General features: G+C 42.8%; 2 protein-coding genes across 4 annotated transcripts in view; both read right to left on the bottom strand.

The window, feature by feature from the left end:
- Positions 1–4,689: 4,689 nt before the first annotated feature.
- Positions 4,690–15,497, bottom strand: ndc80 (NDC80 kinetochore complex component). The gene is made up of 17 exons (XM_080004089.1): positions 15,483–15,497; positions 14,636–14,734; positions 13,674–13,757; positions 13,369–13,495; positions 13,097–13,269; positions 12,802–12,904; positions 12,581–12,670; positions 12,007–12,100; positions 11,479–11,579; positions 10,122–10,266; positions 9,779–9,984; positions 7,810–7,962; positions 7,622–7,711; positions 7,284–7,376; positions 6,926–7,056; positions 6,566–6,668; positions 4,690–5,308 (listed from the first exon to the last, which is right to left on the bottom strand). Exons 1-17 carry the CDS (start codon positions 15,488–15,490, stop codon positions 5,180–5,182), a joined length of 1,929 nt encoding a protein of 642 aa, XP_079860215.1. The 5' UTR covers positions 15,491–15,497; the 3' UTR covers positions 4,690–5,179.
- Positions 15,498–19,356: 3,859 nt separating this feature from the next.
- nipbla (NIPBL cohesin loading factor a) overlaps positions 19,357–23,177 on the bottom strand; it is a 39,193-nt gene continuing 35,372 nt past the window's right edge. For all 3 annotated transcript variants that reach the window (XM_080003827.1, XM_080003825.1, XM_080003826.1), the window contains 6 exons: positions 22,780–22,980; positions 22,410–22,556; positions 21,837–22,204; positions 21,547–21,721; positions 21,088–21,285; positions 19,357–20,678 (listed from right to left, as the gene is read on the bottom strand). In XM_080003827.1, the coding sequence (XP_079859953.1) occupies positions 20,316–20,678; positions 21,088–21,285; positions 21,547–21,721; positions 21,837–22,204; positions 22,410–22,556; positions 22,780–22,980 (1,452 nt within the window). In that variant the 3' untranslated portion in view covers positions 19,357–20,315. The remainder of the gene's footprint in view (positions 20,679–21,087; positions 21,286–21,546; positions 21,722–21,836; positions 22,205–22,409; positions 22,557–22,779; positions 22,981–23,177) is intronic.

Genomic DNA, 23,177 nt, shown 5'->3' with positions numbered 1-23,177 from the left:
CCACAAATATAGGGAGCATAATGTGGCTTAACGGGCCAACGTTGCACAAAACCATTTCAAAACTCTACCATGAAACCGGAGGTCATGTGAACTGGATAGGCCCCAAAGTGGAGGGCTGTTGGGAAATATTTCTTTATTGAAATACGCTATGATTCCCACCGCGCTTATTTTTTCTTTCATAATCAGCGATGTGCTTCCTTCCGTCTGCCATAACACACACATCATCATCGTATGTTTTGGTGTTCTGACTCGAGTTACAGCGGTTGCTGCCCCCACGTTAACCACATAGTTACCGGAGACGTGTTTGTTGCTCGAATCTGGAAATCATTAATTTGTGGGAACGGAAACAACAAGCGGCAGAGCCGGAGCCCGTCACCATGAACGCACACCTCCGATCCCCGGCTACGCCGCAGCAGCACTTTGGGGGGAAAGTGGGAAGAAATGTTCACAAGTTTCCTCCCTCCCTCTCTATGTTTTTTTATTTTTTTTTATCTTTTACTTTATTTATTGTGCTGTGCTTGTACAATTGGAACAGTAACAGTAAATACTACATTAGTTAAATACTTTTGGCTCAAATGCTTTGTCCCTCTCTCTCTCTCTCTATTTTCTCTCTCGCTCTCTCACACACACACACACACACACACACACACACACACACACACACACACACACACACACACACACACATACTCTCTCTCTCTCTCTCTCTCTCTTCAGTCTAAGGTGGAAACGTAACCTTCTGCTCCGTGTTTGTCTGATTCTTTCGGTGGCTGTCGCTTTTCTGTTGGATGGTTTTGAATTTTCTTGTATGATCTTTTTATTTTTTTTTTACTTTATGATCATCCTTATTGATTGATTATTGCATTAACGTATTTGTTCATTCATTTATTCATGATGTGTTTTGCTTGTACCATTGGAATCGCACTAAATACCGCACAACCCTCCAAATCACTCTCTTTCTCTCGCTGATCAGTTTGTGTGGCTTTTCTTTTTTTTTTGCTTTATAATTTGTATTTAATTATTTGTTCCCTTTTTATCTTTTTATTTATTTATTTTGTCCCCATGGAAATCACAGTTAATACTACATGGGTTGAATAAAAGTATTATTTAACCCCCCTGTTTTGTTCAAATGAACTGACGGTATTTATGCTTTGGGATCAAACTGACTCCAGCAGTTTGTAATTTGAACTGTTACTCGGGTTTAAGAGCCAGCGCCATTGTGTTGGTCCTCCGAACATCGTAATAGCCCCCGGAAAAAAATCAAAAAATATCCCAGGCGTAGCTGGACCTGAGCATCACATGCCGCCCATATCTTAGCGCCGTATTCTGCCGGCTTGCTTGGAATGCGACTACACCTTCATCCACGGCCACATGGGGCTTGTAAAGAAGGGGCATTTATCCCCGACATCCCCTACAGCTGCGAGGTTGTCATCGACCCGCGTGACGCGGGAGAAAGCATGGAACGTCTCCGGAGCCATTGCCCTTTACAGCCTCCGCATTCCAAACGCTTGCTGTTGCTTCACCCTTTGACCTATACAACTCGACCAAAATCAGCAGCACCATGTGGGCGTGCAAATGGTTCACATCCAACTCTTTCCGATTCGTATCACACACACCCCGCCCCCTCTAAATTTGACATCTCAAGAATAGCCTCTTCAGTTGGCGTTGATATGTAGAATTGGAATGCAGGTTGCTCATGGCTGACAGCACATCGGGCGGTGGCCCGGACATGGCTGACAGCACATCGGGCGGGGCCTGGATCCTTTTTGATTACATTTGCAGCACCACTGTAAGCCTATACCCTGTCTTTCAAGTGGGGCGAGGGACCATCACAGCTTTCCAGCTTTCGAAGTGAACGGGAACGACCTGAATGAGAATTCTTGCGAAATCCACGAAAATGTCTCACTTTTGGATCCCTGAAACAAATATAGAAAACAGGTGTAAATCTTGTATATTTTCTCAGGTTTTATGCAGCCCGCAGTATACTAACACTGTTGAATACAAAGTGTGTGCAGGACACTGTTATCTGGACTAAGACCAGACAGGAGGGCTCTCTCTCTCTCTCTCTCTCTCTCTCTCTCTCTCTCTCTCTCTCTCTCTCTCTATCTATTCCTCTCTCACATCTGCAGAACAGCTCATTTAAAGCGCTGGGACAAGCTGAGATGAACTCCACGAGACTCCACGTTAACACCTGGCTGCTCGACTGTCTCCGCCAATGACGGATCAGCTGCTGAAAGCACAACGGATGATGCACAGTGCTGCACTGACACACAGCAGCCCCAAAAGTACAAGTACATCTCTCTCTCTCTCTCTCTCCATTTCTTTCTAATGTGCACTGACACACAAACTGCCCATCACCACCACCACCAGCCAACCTCTCTCTAACCCCTCCTTTCCATGAGGCCGTTCAAAGTTACACACACACACACACACACCCACACGTGCACGCTTCCGCTGACTTTTGAACTGGAGCTGTGTCGTATTCGGGTCCCCGGTGTGCGGGCCGAGGGCAGGAACACACAGCGTATTAGGAATTTATGGTGCATGTCTTCACCATCAATGATCCATAATAGTATACACACACACACACACAAATACACACAGACAGGAAAAACATGAACAAACAAACAGAACAAAACAAGAACCATGCATGCAAATACCCAAACACACACACACACACATACACACACAATTCATACCAATCCTCACATAAAAAATCTAATTATGTCCATGAGCTGAACACTCACTCACACACACATATACAAAAAAATATGAAAGAGAAAAATTCTTTCTCTCACTCTGACACAGAGAGAGAGAGAGAGAGAGAGAGAGAGAGAGAGAGAGAGAGAGAGAGAGAGAGAATTTTGGGTCATGTCAAGAAGTAAACAGTATCTTGGAGTTCAGTTCAAATAAATCCCAACAGCTATTAACACATGCTACCCCCGCCCCCCACCCCCCCTTTTTTTTTTTCAACTTTCTCTTTCCTGTCTCCTTTCTACATTTAACCCTTTCCTACCCCACTCTCCCAGCCTCGATTTGTCCTTCGGCCCTTGTTAGCACAGCAGCCACATTACACTCAGGCATCCAAGAAGGGTTAGAGCGGCGGATTATGATAATTAGCAGGGAAAAGAAGAAAAACATAAATTGGCCGAATCGGCTGATGGCACTTTCCGATTGCCTACTTTTGTGTCAACCCTCGAATAACAACCGCTGATACGGAATCGCACACGGAGAATCACTACAAATTAAGGGGACAAAGAGAAATGCTGAGGGATGATGCAGAATAAACTCATCCAGGCTCTGCTTGCACAGCCAGTAGTACAATGACAGGCCTAAATAGAAGGCATGTCAGTAATTGTATCTAATAATTGTATATGATTTCAATCCGCAGTCCACTATTAAAATTAATAATTACAAATAAGTAATAATTAGTCAAATAGGTGAGGCCTCATTGTCAGATTAGGCACTTGCTGAGGAATCCCAATAAAACAAAACACACCCCGAGGTGGCCACGGGCCCCCGTCCAAACCCTGCGCAGTAGACAGGCAAGGAGGGTGTGGAATAAAAAAACGAAGTAAACCTGGTTTCATCGGTCGCGAGACGCCCGCGGGTTATTGTGTAGAAGCAGAGAGGATTCTTTTCCAATCCTGCTGGACCCCACGACAACGCTCGGTTCCTTACTCCTTGTTTCTGTAACTTCTGAAACGCTTTTACTTGAAACTCTGTTCTATAACAAAGCTATTAAAAGGGGGGTTTTTTTTGGTGACGGGAATCTTCAACGGAGGGCCCCAGCAGTGACACCACAAAGAACTTGAACGACGACAATAGACGTACACACTTTATCCCAATGTCTGCGGTGGTTTTTAGAGATCTGACTTCATGACTCTTGGTGAGTCATAAAGATTTCGGATTCAACCGCTTGAGCACCCCCTCCTGACATCTAGACACAACACTTCCGCAGGACCGGGCGGAGGACTGACTGAACAAGCCGCAGCACGATAGAAGTCTATGACGACAATGTAAAGCTACTTGTGCTAAAACATGATAACGATCGCTGCGCGGTTTCCGCTGAATAGGCGGGTTGAATATGGACGTCAATCGGTGAAAGATTCCCACATTTATTTGAGTAGTTACTGTAGCGCTCATTTCGGTAATATTAACATCAGTGTGTGTCTTGTGTCCCGTCTTTCTCTCTCTCACACACACACACACACACACACACCAAAAACAGATGGAAGGAACACAATAAAAAGAACCTGATTAATAAAGCAATAGCTAATCAATACATCACATAACTGCATTATGCTCTGTATTTCCAGCATGTAACATGCAGTAGATGCTGGACGACTGTTTAAATGACTCGTCCTGAGCGTTGCTGCCACCTTCCTGGCCAAAATCAAAATTGCAATATAGCCACTGTAGCACGATGGCAGCTCTTAAACGGTCACTTCTTTAATGCTTATCGCTATAATTGTGGTTTAGTGAAGCCCAAAATGGTACAAAAAAAAGGAAAAAAAAAACCCAAAAAAACAGCTTTCCAGAAAATGTATCCAGATTTAAAACTGGGCAGGCCCGACCCAGCAACAACTTTTCACACTTGAGTTCTCCCTCCAGATAAGCCCAAAAAACAAACAAAAAAAAAAAAAAAAAACCTGTAACTGATTTTAGGATATATTTTTAATGCACATATAATAAAAAAAATTAAAAAAACATAACATAATGTTAGCAATTGAAAATGGGAAAGCCAAAAATAGTTTAACATCTAATACAATGGCATAAGATAAAATACAAATTTCAGCAGGTAAGTGAACAACTCATCACTTAAGTGAGCAAAGCGAAGCATTTATCACAATACTTTTCAAAAGACAAACTCAGCATAAAAACACTCAGCATAACAAACAAACCAAAAAAACAAAACAGTCAGAGGGTTAAATGTACAATGATCTTTGTAAACGCTCTTCTGATCAAATTAAAAGAAAAAGGACAATTTTGAAACGGAAAACTTCTCACATGAACCAGGGGAGACAGCTGCAAAAAGAAGCTGGTCAGGTTGGAGGAAACATGAAGTTTTATTATCATCATCACCGCTTTTTTTTTTTTTTTTCCAACAATATAAACACGTGTTAGTCATCCTTTTGACAGTGGTGGAAGCGGCGTCTGTGCCCCCGCCCACCTCATCCTATCGACGCTCTGCCTTGGAGGTGAAGGTCGTCATCATCTCCCAGAGCTTCAGCAAATCGGCCTCGTCCTCCTCCGTGGCCTTGGAGCAGACACGCTGCATCTTGCTGTGCAGATCTTCCATGGATTTCTGTTGGTGGAGAGCAGCGTCAGCTCGGGCACATTACTGCCTTCAAACGAGGAATTCACCCCCCCCCTCCCCTCATTTTCCTAACTATAATGTGCAAATGCAAATAAAATTGCATTTGCAAAATAAAAGCGCATGACAGCTGTAATCGGACCAATCGGTCTCTGAACAGATTTCTGTCCTCACACATTTCTCTTTTCTTCCCTGAGAAAGACAAAAGAGCGGCTCCGTGGAGCGAAGATGGCTTCTGAAAAAGTTCCCGCCCCCCTTCTCACGGCCCAGATGCCCCGCCCATTGGTTGGGGACCTCTGCATAAGGGAAAACAGCGACCCTCAATTAAAAATAATAATAATAATAATAATAATAATAATAAATAAAAATGAAATCGCTTGTCAGACCTTCGTAACAAGCAACCATACATTTTTTTTAATAAAGCCCAAAAAACTGCAACCCAAAACTTTATGAAGCGACTTCAAGGGAATCCCAGAGTGAAAGAAAGATGTATGTATTTTAACGCAACATCCAGGTATAAACTGTATTTTCTCATCCAGGACTTGTTTGAAAATATACCAATATACTGCAAAGTATCCGCCCAGCGCTACCCAGGGAATCTTTCATATCGGAGGTTTATGACACTGACGGCCCAATATCTGGGATCTTATAAAACGCCAATATCGGCCCGATATGTGAGTCGAACACGCGCACCAGCCAAAATAAGTTCAAAGGTTCATGCATCACTAAACTACTAAATGAATCAATATACAGTAGCAGTCAAAGATTTGGACACGTCTACCCAATCGAGGGTTTTTCTTTTTACTGTTTTCTACATTGTAGAATAACAGGCAGAGTAGCCACCCTGTCGACCATCAAGGTACAGGGTGGCGACTTTGAAGACTAAAATATACAACGTATTTTGATATTTTGGTTACTACATACAGTAATTCCATGTATGATGTCGTAGTTTGTGTATTCACTATTACTCTACAATGTACAAAAGAGTAAAAAATGAAGGAAAACATTGAATGAGTAGGTGTGTCCAAACTCCTGACGGGTTCTGTACCTGTATCATCACATACTTCTAGCAGGTGGATCAACTTACCACGACAGCTATTGTTAATGATACGTTCATAACAACCCCGTACTTATACTTGCACAACAATAACCAAAGAAGACAATGACTCTTGGTTACCAGGACCAGAATGACTTGTGTAACAGGACATGTTTTAGATGAGAGCTTTTGATCAATGGAGGTGTTCGTACCTCAATGTAGCCCACGTGGGAGGCGGCCGTGGCGAAGATGGAGGCCAGGTTGTTCGTCACTGTTCTCTTCTCCTCATTGGTCTCCTGCAGAACCAAGTGGTACCTGGGAGTAAATAGAGAATGAAAACATCAAATAAAAGTACCGACATTTGTTACTCATATTTATTTACTGATCATGGGGAGCGTTTGAGGTCATTCCATTATCGGTTCAGTTTGACAAGCCAAATGTTGACTTTTAAAGACTTCAACCCGTGTGGATTGGAAAGAAAAATGACGTGATATTGACGCATTCGTAGCAATACTTGGGTAGATGATACTAGACAGATCATGAAGGATAAAAAAATAATAAGTTTAACCAACTGTTGCTGTGCCGCCTTCAATTGTTCCACAGCCTCATCATAACCGTGGTTGACCTTCATTTCTAGACGTTTACGGTGGTTTTCCACTGAGTCCACCTCTGCTGCCCACTTCTCCTCATCCCGTGCCATCTCCTAAACACACAAGGAGAAGCTAAGAGTTAAAATAATAATAATAATAATAAGAACAATAACAATAATTACCAACAACAACAACAACAATAATAAATGATAAGGCCCCTTTCCGGGACAGCATGGATCTTGTGTAAAGGAACAACTTTACACTTTGAGTACACGCAGGCTGCACAACATAGACACATCTACTTATTCAGAGCAAAGCCAATAGATGTCACGCTCTTTACCTGCATGTCCTGCTCCAGGCGTTCATCCAGTTTGCGGATCTGCTCCCTCAGCTGCTTCAGGTAATTTGACTTGTCCAAAATATTAGAATTCACCTGGAACGCATACACAAGCACCTCAAACCTTAAGTGCAGCTTGACAACCAATCGTGGCCTCCACGTTTAACGACAGCGTTATGTATGCACAGGAGTTTACAGCTCTGTAATGTCCACATCAACCATAAACCCCGCCAGAGATGAACAGCTTAAATGGATTCAAAACAAAACCATAAGTAAATCAATACATGAACGAGCTAAGAGACATGTGCTCAGGTCATTATGATATTTTTGGATGTTTCTACCTGCTCCATAGACTCCTCCAGGCTGAGCTTGGTGTTGGTCAGTCGACCGCTCTCTTCCTCCACGTTGCTGATCAGCTTCCCCAGAGGAATCTGAACACGGGGTGCACTCGTAAGAACACCCAGCATCTTCACTTACAATGAATCGAGAGTGTTTACAAAAGTGAGCCAATGTGATGTTTTTCAAATACCTGTATCTGTGTCTTGTACTGGAGCATCGTTCCGTGGCCGTAGTCAGAAGTGACCCTGATCTCGAAGTCCTGGCCACAGGCGTTCTCGGCAGACATGGGGATGAGCTTCAGCTTGCGAGCCAGCTTGTGGTACTCTGCGAGCTTCAACTCGGCCTGGAACGGACAAGTGGGAGAAAAGGGAAGATCTTTGATGACCTTCTATCTAATTGAATTAAGAGCAGAAGATAGTGCCGATCAACCCATTTTCACCGGGTAACCAAAATATCAAATTCAATGACCCAGTTTGGTGACAGTTGTGTTGAGCAGATTGACAATTAATTTGTCGATCGGTGATCGACTCCATAGACTCGCCAAAGGACATTTATGACATTGTTTTTATCTGCCAGGAAAAATCCTGTCGAGCATTGAAGCGGTGCGAGTGTAGTGTTCGTATTCGAACATAGTCCATGGATAACAAAGAGGTGTATCGGATTTTAAGTTCAGAGCAGCAGAACTGCCTTATGGCAAAATTTACAGCAACATTATCTGCACGTGGGAGCGAGTGTAAACAACAGAGAAATCCTGGTCTCATTGGGTATATATATAGCTGCACATAGGTCCCTCCCCTAAGCTGTACCTTTAATTATTTTAATATATGTTTTTGGGGCATCAGAAAATGGTTTGAGTTCCTGGGCTGAGAACGAATGTTATAAATTACATTGTGCTACATAACAGATAGAGACAAAACCTAATAACCAGGCCTTTAAAATATAAATTCAATTTACAAGCGTTGCGCACATGAAGCCGAGCCGCCGCTTCATTACACCAGTTAAACATTACAGGGGTTAAACTTACTAGGCCCTATTATTATTTTATTAATGTACACATTTAAATTGCATATTGATATCATTTGCACTGAAATGTGGTGTAAGGAAGATTGTTTTCCCGGTGTCGGCGTCGCCTCATTAGGGACCCCTCAGTGCATTTCCCAGGGCTGCACCTTCCCCGTCCGGGATCCCCGCCTGCAACCGGCTTTACAGCGCCCCTCCGCACCAAACCCCTTGCTTCCCGGGACTCACTTACTCGCCGCGCCTTCCCCGTACCTCTGGCCCGCATGCTCCCGATCCGTCGGGCCATTTAAAATTTGATTTGGTTATTGAAGAATATGATTAACGGTTTCAAATGGCTCTTATAATATACATGATATTTTTTCAGACTTTTAGAGGAGCCGACGAATCTAAGTTTAAGCGTTTGGACGTCAGGGAAATTAGTTGATAGGAACATCCCTATTCTGAATGTGTCCGAACAACCAGCAAGGGGACTGAACATTTTGTCAATTTATGAGTAACACCAACATAATAACTGAGAACCAGCCTTTAAAATAAGAATTTAATTTATAAGGGCTGTGCGCACACATGAAGCGAGCCGCCTGTTAACTACCAGAAAATTATCAAAAGCTGTAATTATTCTTCTGAATGTGTCAGAACAACCAGCAAGGAGACTGAACATTTATTTTTTATTAAAATTTGGAAACAATTTCTTTGGTTTCAGACACAGGTCCAGCTATATATGTTTTAAGGTTAATTTTGACAAGGCACAGCTCCCAAATGGAGGTTTTGTTTTTTTTTCTGTGACCAACCGATCAATGAAAAACTCAAATAAGACTCTTCTCGCAGACTAACGTTTGGTCGACTATTTTGGGGTAGCCCTAAAAATGACATAATAAAATGTATAACATAAAAACAACATACACATAAATATTTTTTTTTTGTATATTATAGTGATTAAAATTCGGGACACATCGGCTGTAGTATATGGGACTTTACTGAATGTGTTCTTCTACACTCGTTGAAGTGTAGCCTATTGTCTGAATCAACAACAACCACAGTAATGGAATGTGGCAACATTCCATGATACAGCCACTATGGATCATACATCTTATATCCAACACTGAGAGAACAAGTCAACCAAACATGTGAGGTGTCAATACCTTTTCCTTGACTTTGGCGAGGGCGATCTCTTCGCTCCACGCGTGCTGCTGGACCTCTTCCAGCGTCTTCCTCAGACTGGAAATGGTGTGTTGGAGCTCGTTCTTCTCCCTGTTGATCCTCTCCACATCGGCCGGGGTGAACTTCTGGTTCTGTAGGATGTGCTGCAGTCTGTCATGCTCCTGCTTCAGAGACTGCAGGTGATCGCCTGCAGATGGAAAGAACCAAGTTAAGCAGCGGTTCCTTCACTTCAGGAAAGACAGGGCTCCATGCTTGAAGATGAGCGGAGCTGTCCAATCTAGGATGTGATTTGTCTGACTGTATTCACAGGAGGGATTTCTCCACCTGTGGCCCCAAGCTCTTCATTCTGCTCTGAAACTTTGCTCTCCAGGCTGGCTTTGAAGGACTCCAGGCTGTCCCGATAACTCTGGAGCTTCTGGAGGTCGGTCTGGAGCTTCAGCTTCTCCATCTTCTTGGTCATCAGACGGTCCTGGAACCAAAATAAAGAAGTGAATGTTACTGCTGAGACTCAAAGGCTAGTATTGAAGTTTTAACCAAGTTCTTTTATCAAGCTCCTGGTCATCAATTATCTACCTTCTGCAAAACTAGGGCTGGGCCGGTCATGACATTTTTGGTACCGATCGATCGTCACCCAATAATGGAATCGATCTGGATTATCGTCTCGTCTGGGGAGGCGAGGTTCATGAATGGCACTGAGATTTCATTGGAAACAGAACAGCTATATTAAACTATATATCGACTGAAAGAAGGGCCCCCAACCGGTGATAGGGGAACCGTTTTCCCAGAGAGACACGGAAAGGCGGGGTGGAGCATTATTATTATTATTATTATTATTTTTTTTTCTTTCTTCCAAAATTTGAATATCAATTCTCAACTTTGGATAAAATAAAAATAATATAAGCCCAAATAACAGCCATATCTAACCAGGCGCCACAGTGTTGTTTTAGTGGGAGAAAAAAGAGAATAACTCCTTTCCCGACATTAGTTTTTATAATCACGGTAGGAGAATACCGTTGCAACTATAGTGTTCTAATGCGTCATGTTCCAGAATAAATTACTTTTATTTAGCCCGTAGGAAAGAGGAGAAGAGGGAGTCCAGATGAGCAGCTGGTAGCGGATTTATTTTCTGGGCGAGATATGAATATTCATGACGTACACGTTCTGAACACATCAGTCGAGTTCAAATACACCTTTTTTATTATTATTATTATTATTATTATTATTATTATTATTATTATTATTATTATTATCATCATCATCATTATTATTATTATTATTATTATTGTTACCATAGTCAACTGAAAAAGGGAGATTAAAAACAGTGCTACAATTTGCAATGTACGGTAAACTACAAAAGGCAGCGCGATCCTTGGAGGGAGAAGTATTGTCGGCTTTGTTTTAGAGAGATCGTGTTGTGTTTAAGCATACATGAAATAATTTATGTATATTAAATAAATAACTGGCTCAGCCCTACGCAAAACATACATCTTACATGCAAACTCACAAATTAAAAGAATGTATTCTTAACGTTCAGCACATTCAGAATACTGGGCAACCAAACTGATGCATTATTAACAGGTTCCATAAAATAACTAAGTGTATTGAATATTAGTCTACCATTTCAAAGCCTTCTTGTTAAAATAATAATAATAAAATTTAAAAAACAAACTATGCTGCTGACCGTTTGGCTCTCTTTCTCCAGCCGTTTCACCTCCTCATTAAGTATTCTGCATTTTTCTTCCATCGAGGACAGCAGGGTTTCATCCACGTTGTATAGCTTCTCTATTTAACACATGCAAACAAAAAACATATCCACGAAAAAAATGTAAAACCCAGGTTAATTTATTTTTGAACAAATGAAAAGTTAAATATAAAAAACACCTCTGAAAGATGATGTCAGGCTGAAAGGGATACTTCAGTCTTTGGGGAAATGAGTTTGCTGAAATCTGGGTAGAATAGACAAAAAGTGTATTCCCCCCCAAGAAACTAGAGTATCCCTGTAATGAAATAACCACTTCAGTAATTAATCTGATGAATTACTTCATTTGATCTTTATTTTTTTCTTGTTTATGTTTTTTTCATGTGTTCATTCATGTTCTGGTTGAGTGCAAAAACAAAAACGAAATCAAACATAATCATTAAAACACGCATAAAAAAAAAATAGCCACATGTTGCTTTCAAGAAGAACTTTAATGCTAAAAGTACTCACTTAACTGAGCGAGGTAAACCTCATCCTCGTCTTCAAACGTGTCGGCTCCCCCCATGAACTTGACGTACGTCTCAGCCATGTAGTCGAGAAAGAGCTTCATGACCAAAAAACAAAGAGAATAAGTGAGTTTCATGTTTAATTATAAAGTGACTTATATTGTGAATGTGAATTGTATAGTGAATTATAATTTTAAAGTATTATTCTAAGTCTCCTAGAAGCTTTCAATGTGTCTCAATCCCAGTGAAATAAAAGTTGACTGACAATAGCAAATGCATTTCACTGGAAAAAAACATTTTTTATGGATTAAAACTCAAATATGTCATTGACTAAAACTAGAATAAAACTATCAATAAACAAATGACTAAAATGTGACAAAAAAAAAAACCCCATGCATTTCAGTCAAAGTCAAAGACTGACTAGGAAACTAGGGAAACATATTTTAAAATAACCATCACCGGAGTAAACTCAAATAACAAATGAGGCTATGATTTGGAATGTCTGTTGTGGAACACACTGTCAGCCAAACATCTGAAATGTAAACAAGTGTATTGCTGAACAAGTAAAGAAGAAATACCTTGTTGTACTCTGCCCCATCCTCAATATTCATGTATTCTTCTGAGAAGTCACTGAACAGCAGGTTCTCCTTGCTCATGGACCAGAAGATCTGCCATGGACACACAGGAAAAAAAACAAAAAACAAAAACTCAAACCCAGGCCATTCATATATTATGAGTATCAGGTGAATACACATAGATTAACACTTGGTTTTATCACCTTTATTCTACCATGTCCTACCTTGACAGTGTCAATGAGCCAGACGAGGGCCCCCAGGACCTGGGGCCACGTGTGTGGAGCGCCAACGGAGTACATGGAGCTCTTTGAGAGGGCAAATGGATACCTGTAACCAGTCAGGGAGTGACCGTACAATAAGCAAAACAAATACAATTGTTTGATATCTAAATCAAAATAAGTGAGGACATTTTCATCTTAATGCGCACATTAAGCATATATGCCAATAGTTTGGCATATATGCTAAGAACACACAAATATGCTTTCAACTAACTACTGTACATATTCTGTAACTAATTACCCCAGGTCTTTGAGGATTCGTGGCACTTCCTCCTCAACTTTTGATGTTGGCATCCGAAAGGTTGGGTCTAACTGGCTGTAGATGAACTCAAATATTTTCAGGAATTCCTTGGAGGAGGGAGACTGGAGGGTTTTGGTTGACACAGACGCTGGGAATCCATGATCTGACAGGAACTGGAAGAAAGAAACAATGGGCAACCACAATACAATATTCATATTGTGATACAAGACTGCATATCATTCAAAATATAATTAAAATAAATATGCTTGTACCTCACACAACTGTCTGATGCATTGCTGTGCGAAGGCCTTATCGTGCAGGGGACGGATATCTTTAATCTTCTCAGCTCCTGCAAACCCTCCCAAGGTGCTGTTGCGAGGCAAGCCCGCCCCACTAGATCTGCAATCATAAATTCACAGTTCTTAATTCTGATTTTTGGAATGTTATGCTAGTATCGTTGTTGATATGCACACAGTTTATTACTAACTCATCTGCAACCCACGCCCTTCCGTACAAAAAACATTTACAAATCCATAAATGTCTTAGCAGTTTAATTGTATGCAACACATTAGTGTACCTGGCTCCAAAAAAGCTGGTCCTCCTATCAGAAGTCGTAGATTGAGGTTTTGGAATATTGAGTTTTCCAAATGATGGCTGCTTACTGTAAAATACGTAAAATAATTTGAATTCATCACATCTCATCGTCAACATACATACTGTTTCAGAAATTATTTACAAAGTACACCAGTGCTCGAACAAATAAGGAGGGCTTGGTAACTTGAATGGCTTGGTCATGAATTGAAGTGTTAACTCATAATGAAAGAACATAACGCCATTGAAATCAAAGACTTAAGTTGGTCTACAGGTCGGGCATACAGCTAACAGGAAGTATAAGGAGTATAAGACGGACTAGTCTGACTGTTATTAGAGAAACTGAACACGCTATGTGTCTATCAACAAATTCTATAAATCCTGTGCGCAAAATTGTTTTTGTAGTATAGTATTCAGGGTGCCATTGCGATTTTCTTGGTGTAGGGCAGGGCTATTCAACTGACGCCCGTGGAATAAATGTTGCTTGCAAAACGATGTAGATTGGCCCTTTGAATGAGATCAGTTTGTGATAAATGGAAGCACCCACCACAAACATGACATAAATGTTTTCCAATAAAAAGAGGCAGTTTTCCCTGTTGTCCAACGCTTTGGCATCGCAACCAATCACAATTTGTTGGACCAATTTGTGTCAAACTACCGTCATTATTTTCTTGGCATGTTACACATTTGTTATTAGGCAAAAAATAATAATAACAATAATTAAAACATGACAAATGTATCTCGCTGATAGTCAAGATTTATGTGAGAAATGCATGAAAAATAAACAACAACAAACACTTTTATAAGAAAAATAATCATGAATCCTGAGCTGATAAGTTAAAAGTCTGCCCCCAAATGATGTATTTGAATAGCCCAGGGGCAGGGGTATCATTTTAGGACTAAAAGTAGAACGAGTAACTGAAAGTACTGATGTCAAGCCAAACTAACTTCTGGGGTGTGGTGTACACCATGCTCATCCTGTTGGTGTCCGCCACTCGCATGGGCAGCTCGGACAGCCTGCTGCCGGGGCCTCGGCTCACCCTTCCACTGGGGGAAAAACAAAGCAGTGAAATACAGGCAATTATGTCGAGATCTTCCTGGATATATATATATATATATATATATATATATATATATATATATATATATACCCAATGTATGCCTCTTTTTATCTGTATAGTTCATATCCACCCTGCTTATAATCCTGTGCGCACAAAAACAAACACACACATTATTAAACTCCGGAGGGAAATAACACAATATATTCACATGTACATTTACACGCACTCCCCTCCTGTCTTTATATTTTTGTGTCGTGCCATTGATTCCCAGTTCGCTATTACTTTGTTGTCATTGCCAATTTGTTCTGATGTAGGCGGCTCTGAACAATGACATTTGAATAAAGCATCCACCCATCCATCCATCCATCCATCCATCCATCCATCCATCCATCCATCCAGGTCGGGAACCAAATCACCCAAACACCGCCTGCTCTCAACCACCCTAGTCGGTATACGGGTAACGTGTCGACCTGCTGACAGAACTCAACCGGGCGACGCCTCCGTTCGGTTTAAAACCATGGCAGCGTTAGCATTTAAGCCAAGCTAACTGCCCGCCCCAGACACAGCTCGGCAGCTCGGCAACGCTGACCAACAACACCTCGTTGTATCACGGACACCCGTCCGACCGAAGCTGAGGCTTTGTTCGACCAGTTCCCAAAAGCCAATGACGTTAAAAAAAAAAAACCACAAACAAAACAACAAGAGAACAACATAAGGAGGCTTTTTAAACGTACCGGTCCATTTTCGGAGTCGCGACAACTCCGCAGTCAAAATAAACCGCCAACAGCGAGCGACCAACGGACGGCGCTGACGTATTTGGCGGAGCCGCGGTACCGCCACCTGCCGGGTCGGAGGCATCGCAGACGCGAGAGCTCCGTTATGGGCGGTTCCCCCATCTCGTTAGACGAATCACTATTAAAAGTAACACACAGGATTGTACTGTCATTGCCGTACAACAAAAAAAAAAAAAAATATATATATATATAGGAATTATTCATTTAGGAGGTCTTTGTCATTTACAAAAACGACGGACAAATTGGACATGGAGACGCTTGCAGGTGGAGCAATGTGTTTTTCCAGCACCTCGGGACTTTTCATTTGTCAATTCTCTTGAATGATACAGTGAAAATGCTTGACTGAAGGTTGGCGCGCGGTCAGGGTTACCCTGAACTTATCGAGCAGTGTCCTCCTACGGCACTTCCAGTTTCAGGTACAAGATGTGAGACTTTAACTTTGAAATGAGGCAAGGCACTCCTACAGAGCAGACATACATTAGATTAGATTAGATAAGAAGTATTGAGACGACAAATTGCAGTTTCCCGCCCGACCAGAAGTGCAAAAGAAGCAGTAAAGTGCAGCGTAGTGTAATGTGCATATGCATGGTATGTAAATGGGATAAAGCGGCTTCGTCTTTCCACGGCGGGTCGGCCTGCGTCCCCTTCGTTGTGGCCGCGTGGTCGACCCCGCCGCGCCCCACGGTATTATCAAACTGTGTGTTCTAAAATATTGCGATCACTGTTGCCACACACACGCACACACACACACACACACGTGGACTCATCATAGGGCACACGCACACGTGGACATAAAGTCTGCCTTCATCCTCCCGCCTGCGGTGAAGGTTGCCTTATCTCCAGCACCTACCATTTGTGGGGTCAAACTGACCATGTTATCCTACGACACGTCTCTGACCCCGCCCTTGTACAAGTAAAAACCAGCGTCTGTCTGCCTCTTTGTTTGAAACCACCGATTGACAGACGGCAGATTAAAGCGACCAAATTGCACGGTAGGACATCAAACTCCACAGGACAAAATGCTCTGCACCCATAAAACATGTGATCGTCCCAGACACGCAGCACGAGCCTCTGAAGGATATCGGGGAAGAACTGCATTCTTCAGTTATCGATGAAGGTACCGACGCGGGCATGCAAAAACAGCTGGCTGTTGTAATACGATACTACTTATGAACTTATGCGTCTTTTGTACACAGTGAAACGCTACGAAACAATAGTTTCGTAGCGTTAACGGAATACTGGATGAATTAATTTTGTCATCAAGTACATTTTACTAAAATCAAGTAGAGATCTAAACAAAAAGCAAACAATACAAACAAACCCAAGGACTTATTTGTCGATCATTGGGAGTCAACCCGAGTGATTGGCGTCAGAATCTTCAAAATGTATCTGGTCTTGAGAGAACGGCAGCAGTCGACTGCCGGGAGTTTTCCTCTGAGCAAACATCGGCCATTCCTCTGTGGTTTTGTCACCAGCGTCTCCGAGTGCCTCTTCCCTCCTCAGACCTCCACATTCGGTACCGCGCCACGCTGAACCCTGGACCCCCAAGGTGGGAAAAGTCAAGGCGGTCGCTCCAAGAAAAAGTTTGACAATAAAAGCACTCACGTCACTTAGCGACTCACCCGCGCGTTAATCTCAATCCGACAGTGAACTCAAAGTCGACTGACAATCACAAATGCATTTCACTGGAATTACAACATTCAACATTCATTCAGTCTGGTTGGCCCCGTCACACTTTGCGCTGCAGGCGCTGGGACACCACGTGCTGATACGTTCGGACACCGCAATGATTGCTTGTATCAGTCGTCATGGGGGGGCGTGCGCTCCCTAGCCGTGCATCAGGTGGCGTTAAGGATTTTGCTGTGGATCCATTCCCACCTCTGTTCCCTGGCGGCATCTCACATTCAGGGAAGACAAAACCTGGAGGCGGACTTACTATCGGGGGAAAAAGGACGCAAGCATCCGACCGGCGAATATATAATTACAATATGATATATAATTTACCTCTGCACCCTATAAATGGGTCTGGGGTTGGAGGTCACATCTGCCAGTTGGTCCTTCGAGTGGATTACCCAGACCCTGGGTTCTATGTCTCTGCCTTTGGGGCCTTGCGTAGGACACATTGGTTCTGACCTCGCGGTCAGTGAGGGTGGTCGGTTTACAATATGGCATCGTAAGAACTCGAGTTCAAAATGAAGTAAAACATTTGGGTTGTGACTACAACCCTGGTTTTAGGAATGAAGAACGAGAGTTCTTACAGGTAGCTAAACTAACCTGCTGGCGCAAGATCTGAACAATATGTCAGAGGAAGTATGACAGGCACCCAGTATATATACTGGGTTGCAGGCCATATAATGGGTGTCTGAGTGGCCCAATCACTTGGTTGGTTTAAAGGGGCTTTCAGCTTTATTCTGTGGAGCTGTCTGGAGACAGCTTAAGGCGTAGTAAGAATTCTCCCTCTTCATTTGTAAAACCAGGGTTGTCACACAATCCAAACATTTATTACTAACTAATCTGCGCCCTTCCTTCAATAAAACATTTAAAAATCCTTAACTGTCCAAGCAGTTGAATTGTATGTACCTGGCAGTGTTGCCACGGGTTCTCCCACGGAATTGGGGTACTTTTAAAGTGTTGCCACGTGTGGAAGTTCTTGTCCGTGGGTTGGGTAGACCAATTTTGCATGCAAATTACATGAATAATATCTATGAATAAAAAGAAACAAAAATGGGGCTATGGTGTATGTGACACATGGGAACGGTGTAGATTGGCCTCTGAAAGAGATCAATTAGTGATAAATTGAAGAACCCACCAAACATGACTAAAAGAGGCAGTTTTCCTTAACCCCAAGTTACGCAAATCTTTAAACATACCGGTCCATTGCTGGTGTCTTGACAAACACTCTGCAGTCAAAATAAACTGCCAACACAAAACTACCAACGGAAGCATTATTTGGAGTTTGACGATTGGTCAACAAGTGCAGCGATGCAATACCCACACTTACTGGATCGGAGGGTCACAGCGGCAGGGATGGCAGAAGAGAAACTACATTAGGGTCGGTTTTCCATCTCATTAGATTACTATTGAGATCATAGATATGATTGTATTGTCATTGCTGTAAAAAAACAGTAATTATTCAATTTAGGAAGTGTTTGTCATTTACAAGAACAATGGACAAATTGGACAAAATAACTGGCAATAAAGTGCTTAAAAGAGAACTGAGTGATGATTCTCAAGCTGTTTGAATGGTAAGTAAACAACCCTGAACTGCAATGAATTTCTTTCTCAGTTTATCTTCCCATTTACCAAGCACTGAAATGCAAGTGTTCCATATGCAGTGGTAAAATGAAAACAGATCAAACAAAATGCTTTATCAAACCAGTAACAACGAATGAGGCTAAAAAACAGCAGTATACCTCCCTAAATGTAAGTGGTAACAAATGGTAAATGTCGTAATTGGACTTAAGGGTGCGCCTCACGTGCTTGCAGGGAGGGTGAACTGGCTGTAATTGATTTGAATTTCAGGTTGTTTACTCACTGTGTTAACAGAGAATCTTTCACAGTGCTCCTCTAAATGTGATCATGTCGTCACCACGAACGGCTTTGTAGACATTTTCAACGTGGTGACGTGAACCAATCTCTGAAGCGAATACGCCCAAAGGGGTTCAGAGCTTCATGTTGACAGGGATGTAAACAGCACGTTTTACTGGCTTATTACACACCAAGTATGATGCATAACATGGATTATCTTCAAATCCTAATTGTTTCGCTAAGGAAACTATTTGTGAAGACGTACTCCGAAGTCAATTTCTTTGGAGAGATCACATGTAACACTTTCAGCAGACAAGTGACAAAGAGAAGTAGAAAATTTATTGCAGTATTTGTTCCACCAAAAGGGGTATGGATCCCCTTCCTCTTATTACTAGAGTGACCTAAAACAACAAAATCTACATTTACAAAATATCCTCCTGCAATAGGCCACATATACTGCATGCGTAGTTCGAAATAGAATAAATTATATCCAGGACTCTGCCATTGTACAGCATGGACAAATTAAAGTGAACAAAATAAAAAAAAATCTATTTTCTTTTTTTTATTTTCCAAAGATCTAAAAGCTAAAAGGAAAAAAAAAAAAAAACATCATGGTGCTAGTATTATAATAAACTCCAAAAAACACTTTTTTTTTTAATAAGAACATCAAAAAGACTAATTTCCAACATTCACTTAGGTTTTATTCTTTTTTTTACAGCTTTTTTGTCTTCAGAGATATAAACATTTTAGTTTTTTGTCGTGTTAAACTATGATACAGTGGGAGTAGAAATGAGCGACTAGAATCTGCTGCACAACAGCGAAGGAGCTCCCACAACAATGTTGACAAAACATTTCCCTCCGGTATTCTTCTCTGATAGCCTTTTTAAGGGATAATTTGGATGAATTATTCCTTTAATGCCATCTGGATTCTATCCTCTGCACTTGTACACAAACAGAACATGAGCAGTCTTTCTAATAGAATAAGTCTTTTGTTTTTGTTTCGTTTTCTTTTTTGCAAGAATAATGCATGTAAAAGTATGTAGTGTCAAATATTCTTGCCCTCTTGTGTTCTTCTTACAAAAATGAGGAGGGAAAAGGGAATCCAGTGAAGTTTGGCTGTGTTGCTGGAGGGGGCGGGTTGAGGGGGAGCACGAGTGGGAGTCGGGAGGAGGTGTCTGATAGATAAAGTAGAAATGGGGGCGGGGGGGGACAAAACAAAAAAATAAAATAAAAACAGCGGGGCCATTAGCTAGCACCTCCCTCCCGCGCTGCGTACAGCGAGCGTAAAGTCTGCACTACTTTGTTGCTCAGTTTGTGGTTGCTGGTCAAGGCAATCTTCTTGTAGATGATGTCAGACTCCTTAATAGTGTCCACCCAAGGCACCTGTTTGCGACCGTCCCGTTTCTTTGCGTCCGCCCAGGGCCCTGAGTACGAGCCGGCCATCCAGTGGATGCTGTATCCGCTGGAGGTCTTCTGGATGACTCTGGCTACCTGCGGCCGGTCCTTGTATTTGGGGCAGCACAGGGCTATTACATCCATGGCCTCAACCGTTTCGCTCATGCGGCCCGGGTCCGAGGAGTCGCCTGATCGCTTTGACCTTCGAGAGGACTAGACAGAGTACAGACAAATACAAGGACTTAAAAAAAATATATTCCCCCCCCCCCCCCCCCACAAAATCATCATGATTATGACATTATTGTGTGATCGCAATAATTTGAGCGGATTGCACTATTTTTCAAAAATCGTTACAATTCAATCACGTTTCCATCCAAACGTAAGGAGGATTTTAATCCAATATTTAAAAATATTGCAAATCACTAGAATCTGAATTGCATCAGTTTGGTTGAGTAAAATTTACTGCCTAACTAAATATTTACGTTCCAATTTTTAATGCCAATAAATGCGTCTTCTTGAATAGGAATTATTACTTTAGAAATAATCGGTTGACATGAGATGGCTTTTCTTTCATGCCACTGGCACAGAGTGACTATTCTAGGAGTGTGTTTTGGTGTCGTACCCCAGGGTTCCTCTCGTCCGCTTCGCTGTCGTCGTCATCAGTCTCTGGTCCTGCCTGGTTGCGTGGGCTGGGGCCCGGTATGGGGCCGGAGCCTCCCAAAAGGGCATTTATGGCTTTGTTTCTGATGTTCGCACTCGCGGACGCTTCGCCCTCCTCGTCCTCCTCGTCCGGGTCCAGGTGCTCCATCAGAACCTTGAACTGCGCCACGACACAAAGGGAATTAAATGGAGAACGGACAAAACTTTGGGCCAGGATTAAAAAAAAAACAACAAAAAACAAATACAGACCGTCAATATTTTACACCGGCCGACATGTTGGCTTTGTCGAGTGAAAATAAGTTATTTCTCAATATGATTGATGAATAATAGTTCTGCTAAACCCGTCAGACAAAAAGAATGCATTCACTCATGTCCCGGAATCGAGACGATTCGTACATTCTTCGACCGGTTGAGGACTTACGTCGAGGTACTGCTTGACTATCCGTTTTTTAATATCGTTTGTGAGCGTGGCGTGAGCGATGTTGTTGGAGATGAAGTCGAGCGTCTGCCACGGGTAGAAGGTGACGTTATTCTTTCTGTTCACCGCCTTGTCGTAAATCTTGGCCGACTCCGTGGGAGAGTACTTCTGAATTTTACTGTTTGGGGAGGGGGAAAAAAACAACACGGATGGATTCCAGATGTAGATTGTTGCCAACGACAAACGATGGGACGCGTGTGCGTATCGGAGGGTGTTTGACGCAGGAGCGTTACCTATCGGAGAACCCGTACTGGTTCTTCAGGTGCTGTTTGAGCACCAGCAGCAGCAGGATGCCCTGCACGGCGTTGGCAAAGTCCATCAGAGCCGTGGCGTTGTCCGGCAGGCGCCTCATCACCTTCTCGGCGTCCACCACGTCCAGGTCCTCCAGGTCCGACTCCGACCCGGACGTCTCCGAGTCCGCCACGCGTTTCCGGGGCTTCTTCGGCCGCCGCACCACCTCCTCGTTGTCCTCGCTGCCGCTGTTCTCGCCGTCGCTCCTGGGGGAGTCGCAGTTCATCTTCTCCTCGTCCTCCCCGTCCGACGTGTTCTTCCATTCCTTCTTGACCTTTTTCTCTTTCCGCCGCGGCTCCTTTAACAGAAACTGCGGTGGAGGAAAAACACAATTTATGAGGAAATGAGTTCACTCGACGCGGCTCCTTCCACGCTCCACTGAACTAATAATTGAGTGGGGGTTTTTTCGTCCAGTCCAATATAGTATAGACATAATATTGTTGTTGTTTTTTTTTTTGTCCAATATAACAAAATCATCAGTTTTCTGACCCGGAAACCTCCAGTCATCCTCCTACCTCTTTGAAGGTTTGCAACAAGTTGCTCCCAGACACCGACAGCGTGATATCGATGTGGTGCATGATGAACAGAGGCTCCTCCTGGCTCTGGTACGGGAAACAGGCCAAGTTGTCCGCTATGAACAGCAGCATGTTCACTTCTGTCTTCTGCAGAGCGAAAGGAAGGGAAGAGGTCAAGCAAACTCAAAAGCAATCTCTCTTCCCAGAAAAAAAAACAAAAAACAAAAAGCGGCACGAAAGAAACAAATTTTGTTCGGGAGCGAATAGAAAATTGCGGGAGCCCGCAGCACACTGTTTCACGAGCAGATGCGTTTGCGCTTTTTGTGAAGGGATGGCTCTCTGTGCTGGAGCTCCCTCGGTGTGAACTCACGGCACTGTCGTCGAAGAGGTTGAGGAGCGAGATGAGGAACGCCCTTCGGTGCTGCCGGTTCCCCCTGACCATGGAGAAGAGGTGGGAGCAGAGCGCCGAGTGGGTTTCGTCCTGTCTGAAGCCTCGGATGAGGGCCTTACGGGAGGAGGCGATGGCCTGCTGCACCTGGTAGGACATTTTCATCCCAGCCACTGCCTTCATCTGCGGGGGAAATCAATGGTTTAATACTTATTTATGGGGCAACCGTGATCTGTCTTGCGACCTCATCTAAAAATCCATCAATTAATCAGTTAAAAACATGGGAATTAAAGTGGCGCTCCGTGCGGACCGGGGCTGCTCACACGATCGATATTCCCACTTTGGGAGACTCCCTTTCATTTTCTCCCCGATTGTGAGTC

The sequence above is a fragment of the Zeus faber genome (genome assembly GCF_960531495.2).
Source record: "Zeus faber genome assembly, chromosome: 7".
Taxonomy (NCBI): domain Eukaryota; kingdom Metazoa; phylum Chordata; class Actinopteri; order Zeiformes; family Zeidae; genus Zeus; species Zeus faber.
This window is presented reverse-complemented; position numbering and strand designations above follow the sequence as displayed.

Bases quoted from the DNA above. Each gene is read 5' to 3' on its own strand.
- ndc80 (XM_080004089.1), bottom strand. The intron at 10,267-11,478 runs GTCAGCAGCATA...TTTTGGTTCCAG, and splicing joins TGGAGAAAGAGAGCCAAACG to GACCGTCTGATGACCAAGAA. The intron at 7,057-7,283 runs GTAAAGAGCGTG...TTGTGTGTTTAG, and splicing joins GCCTGGAGCAGGACATGCAG to GAGATGGCACGGGATGAGGA.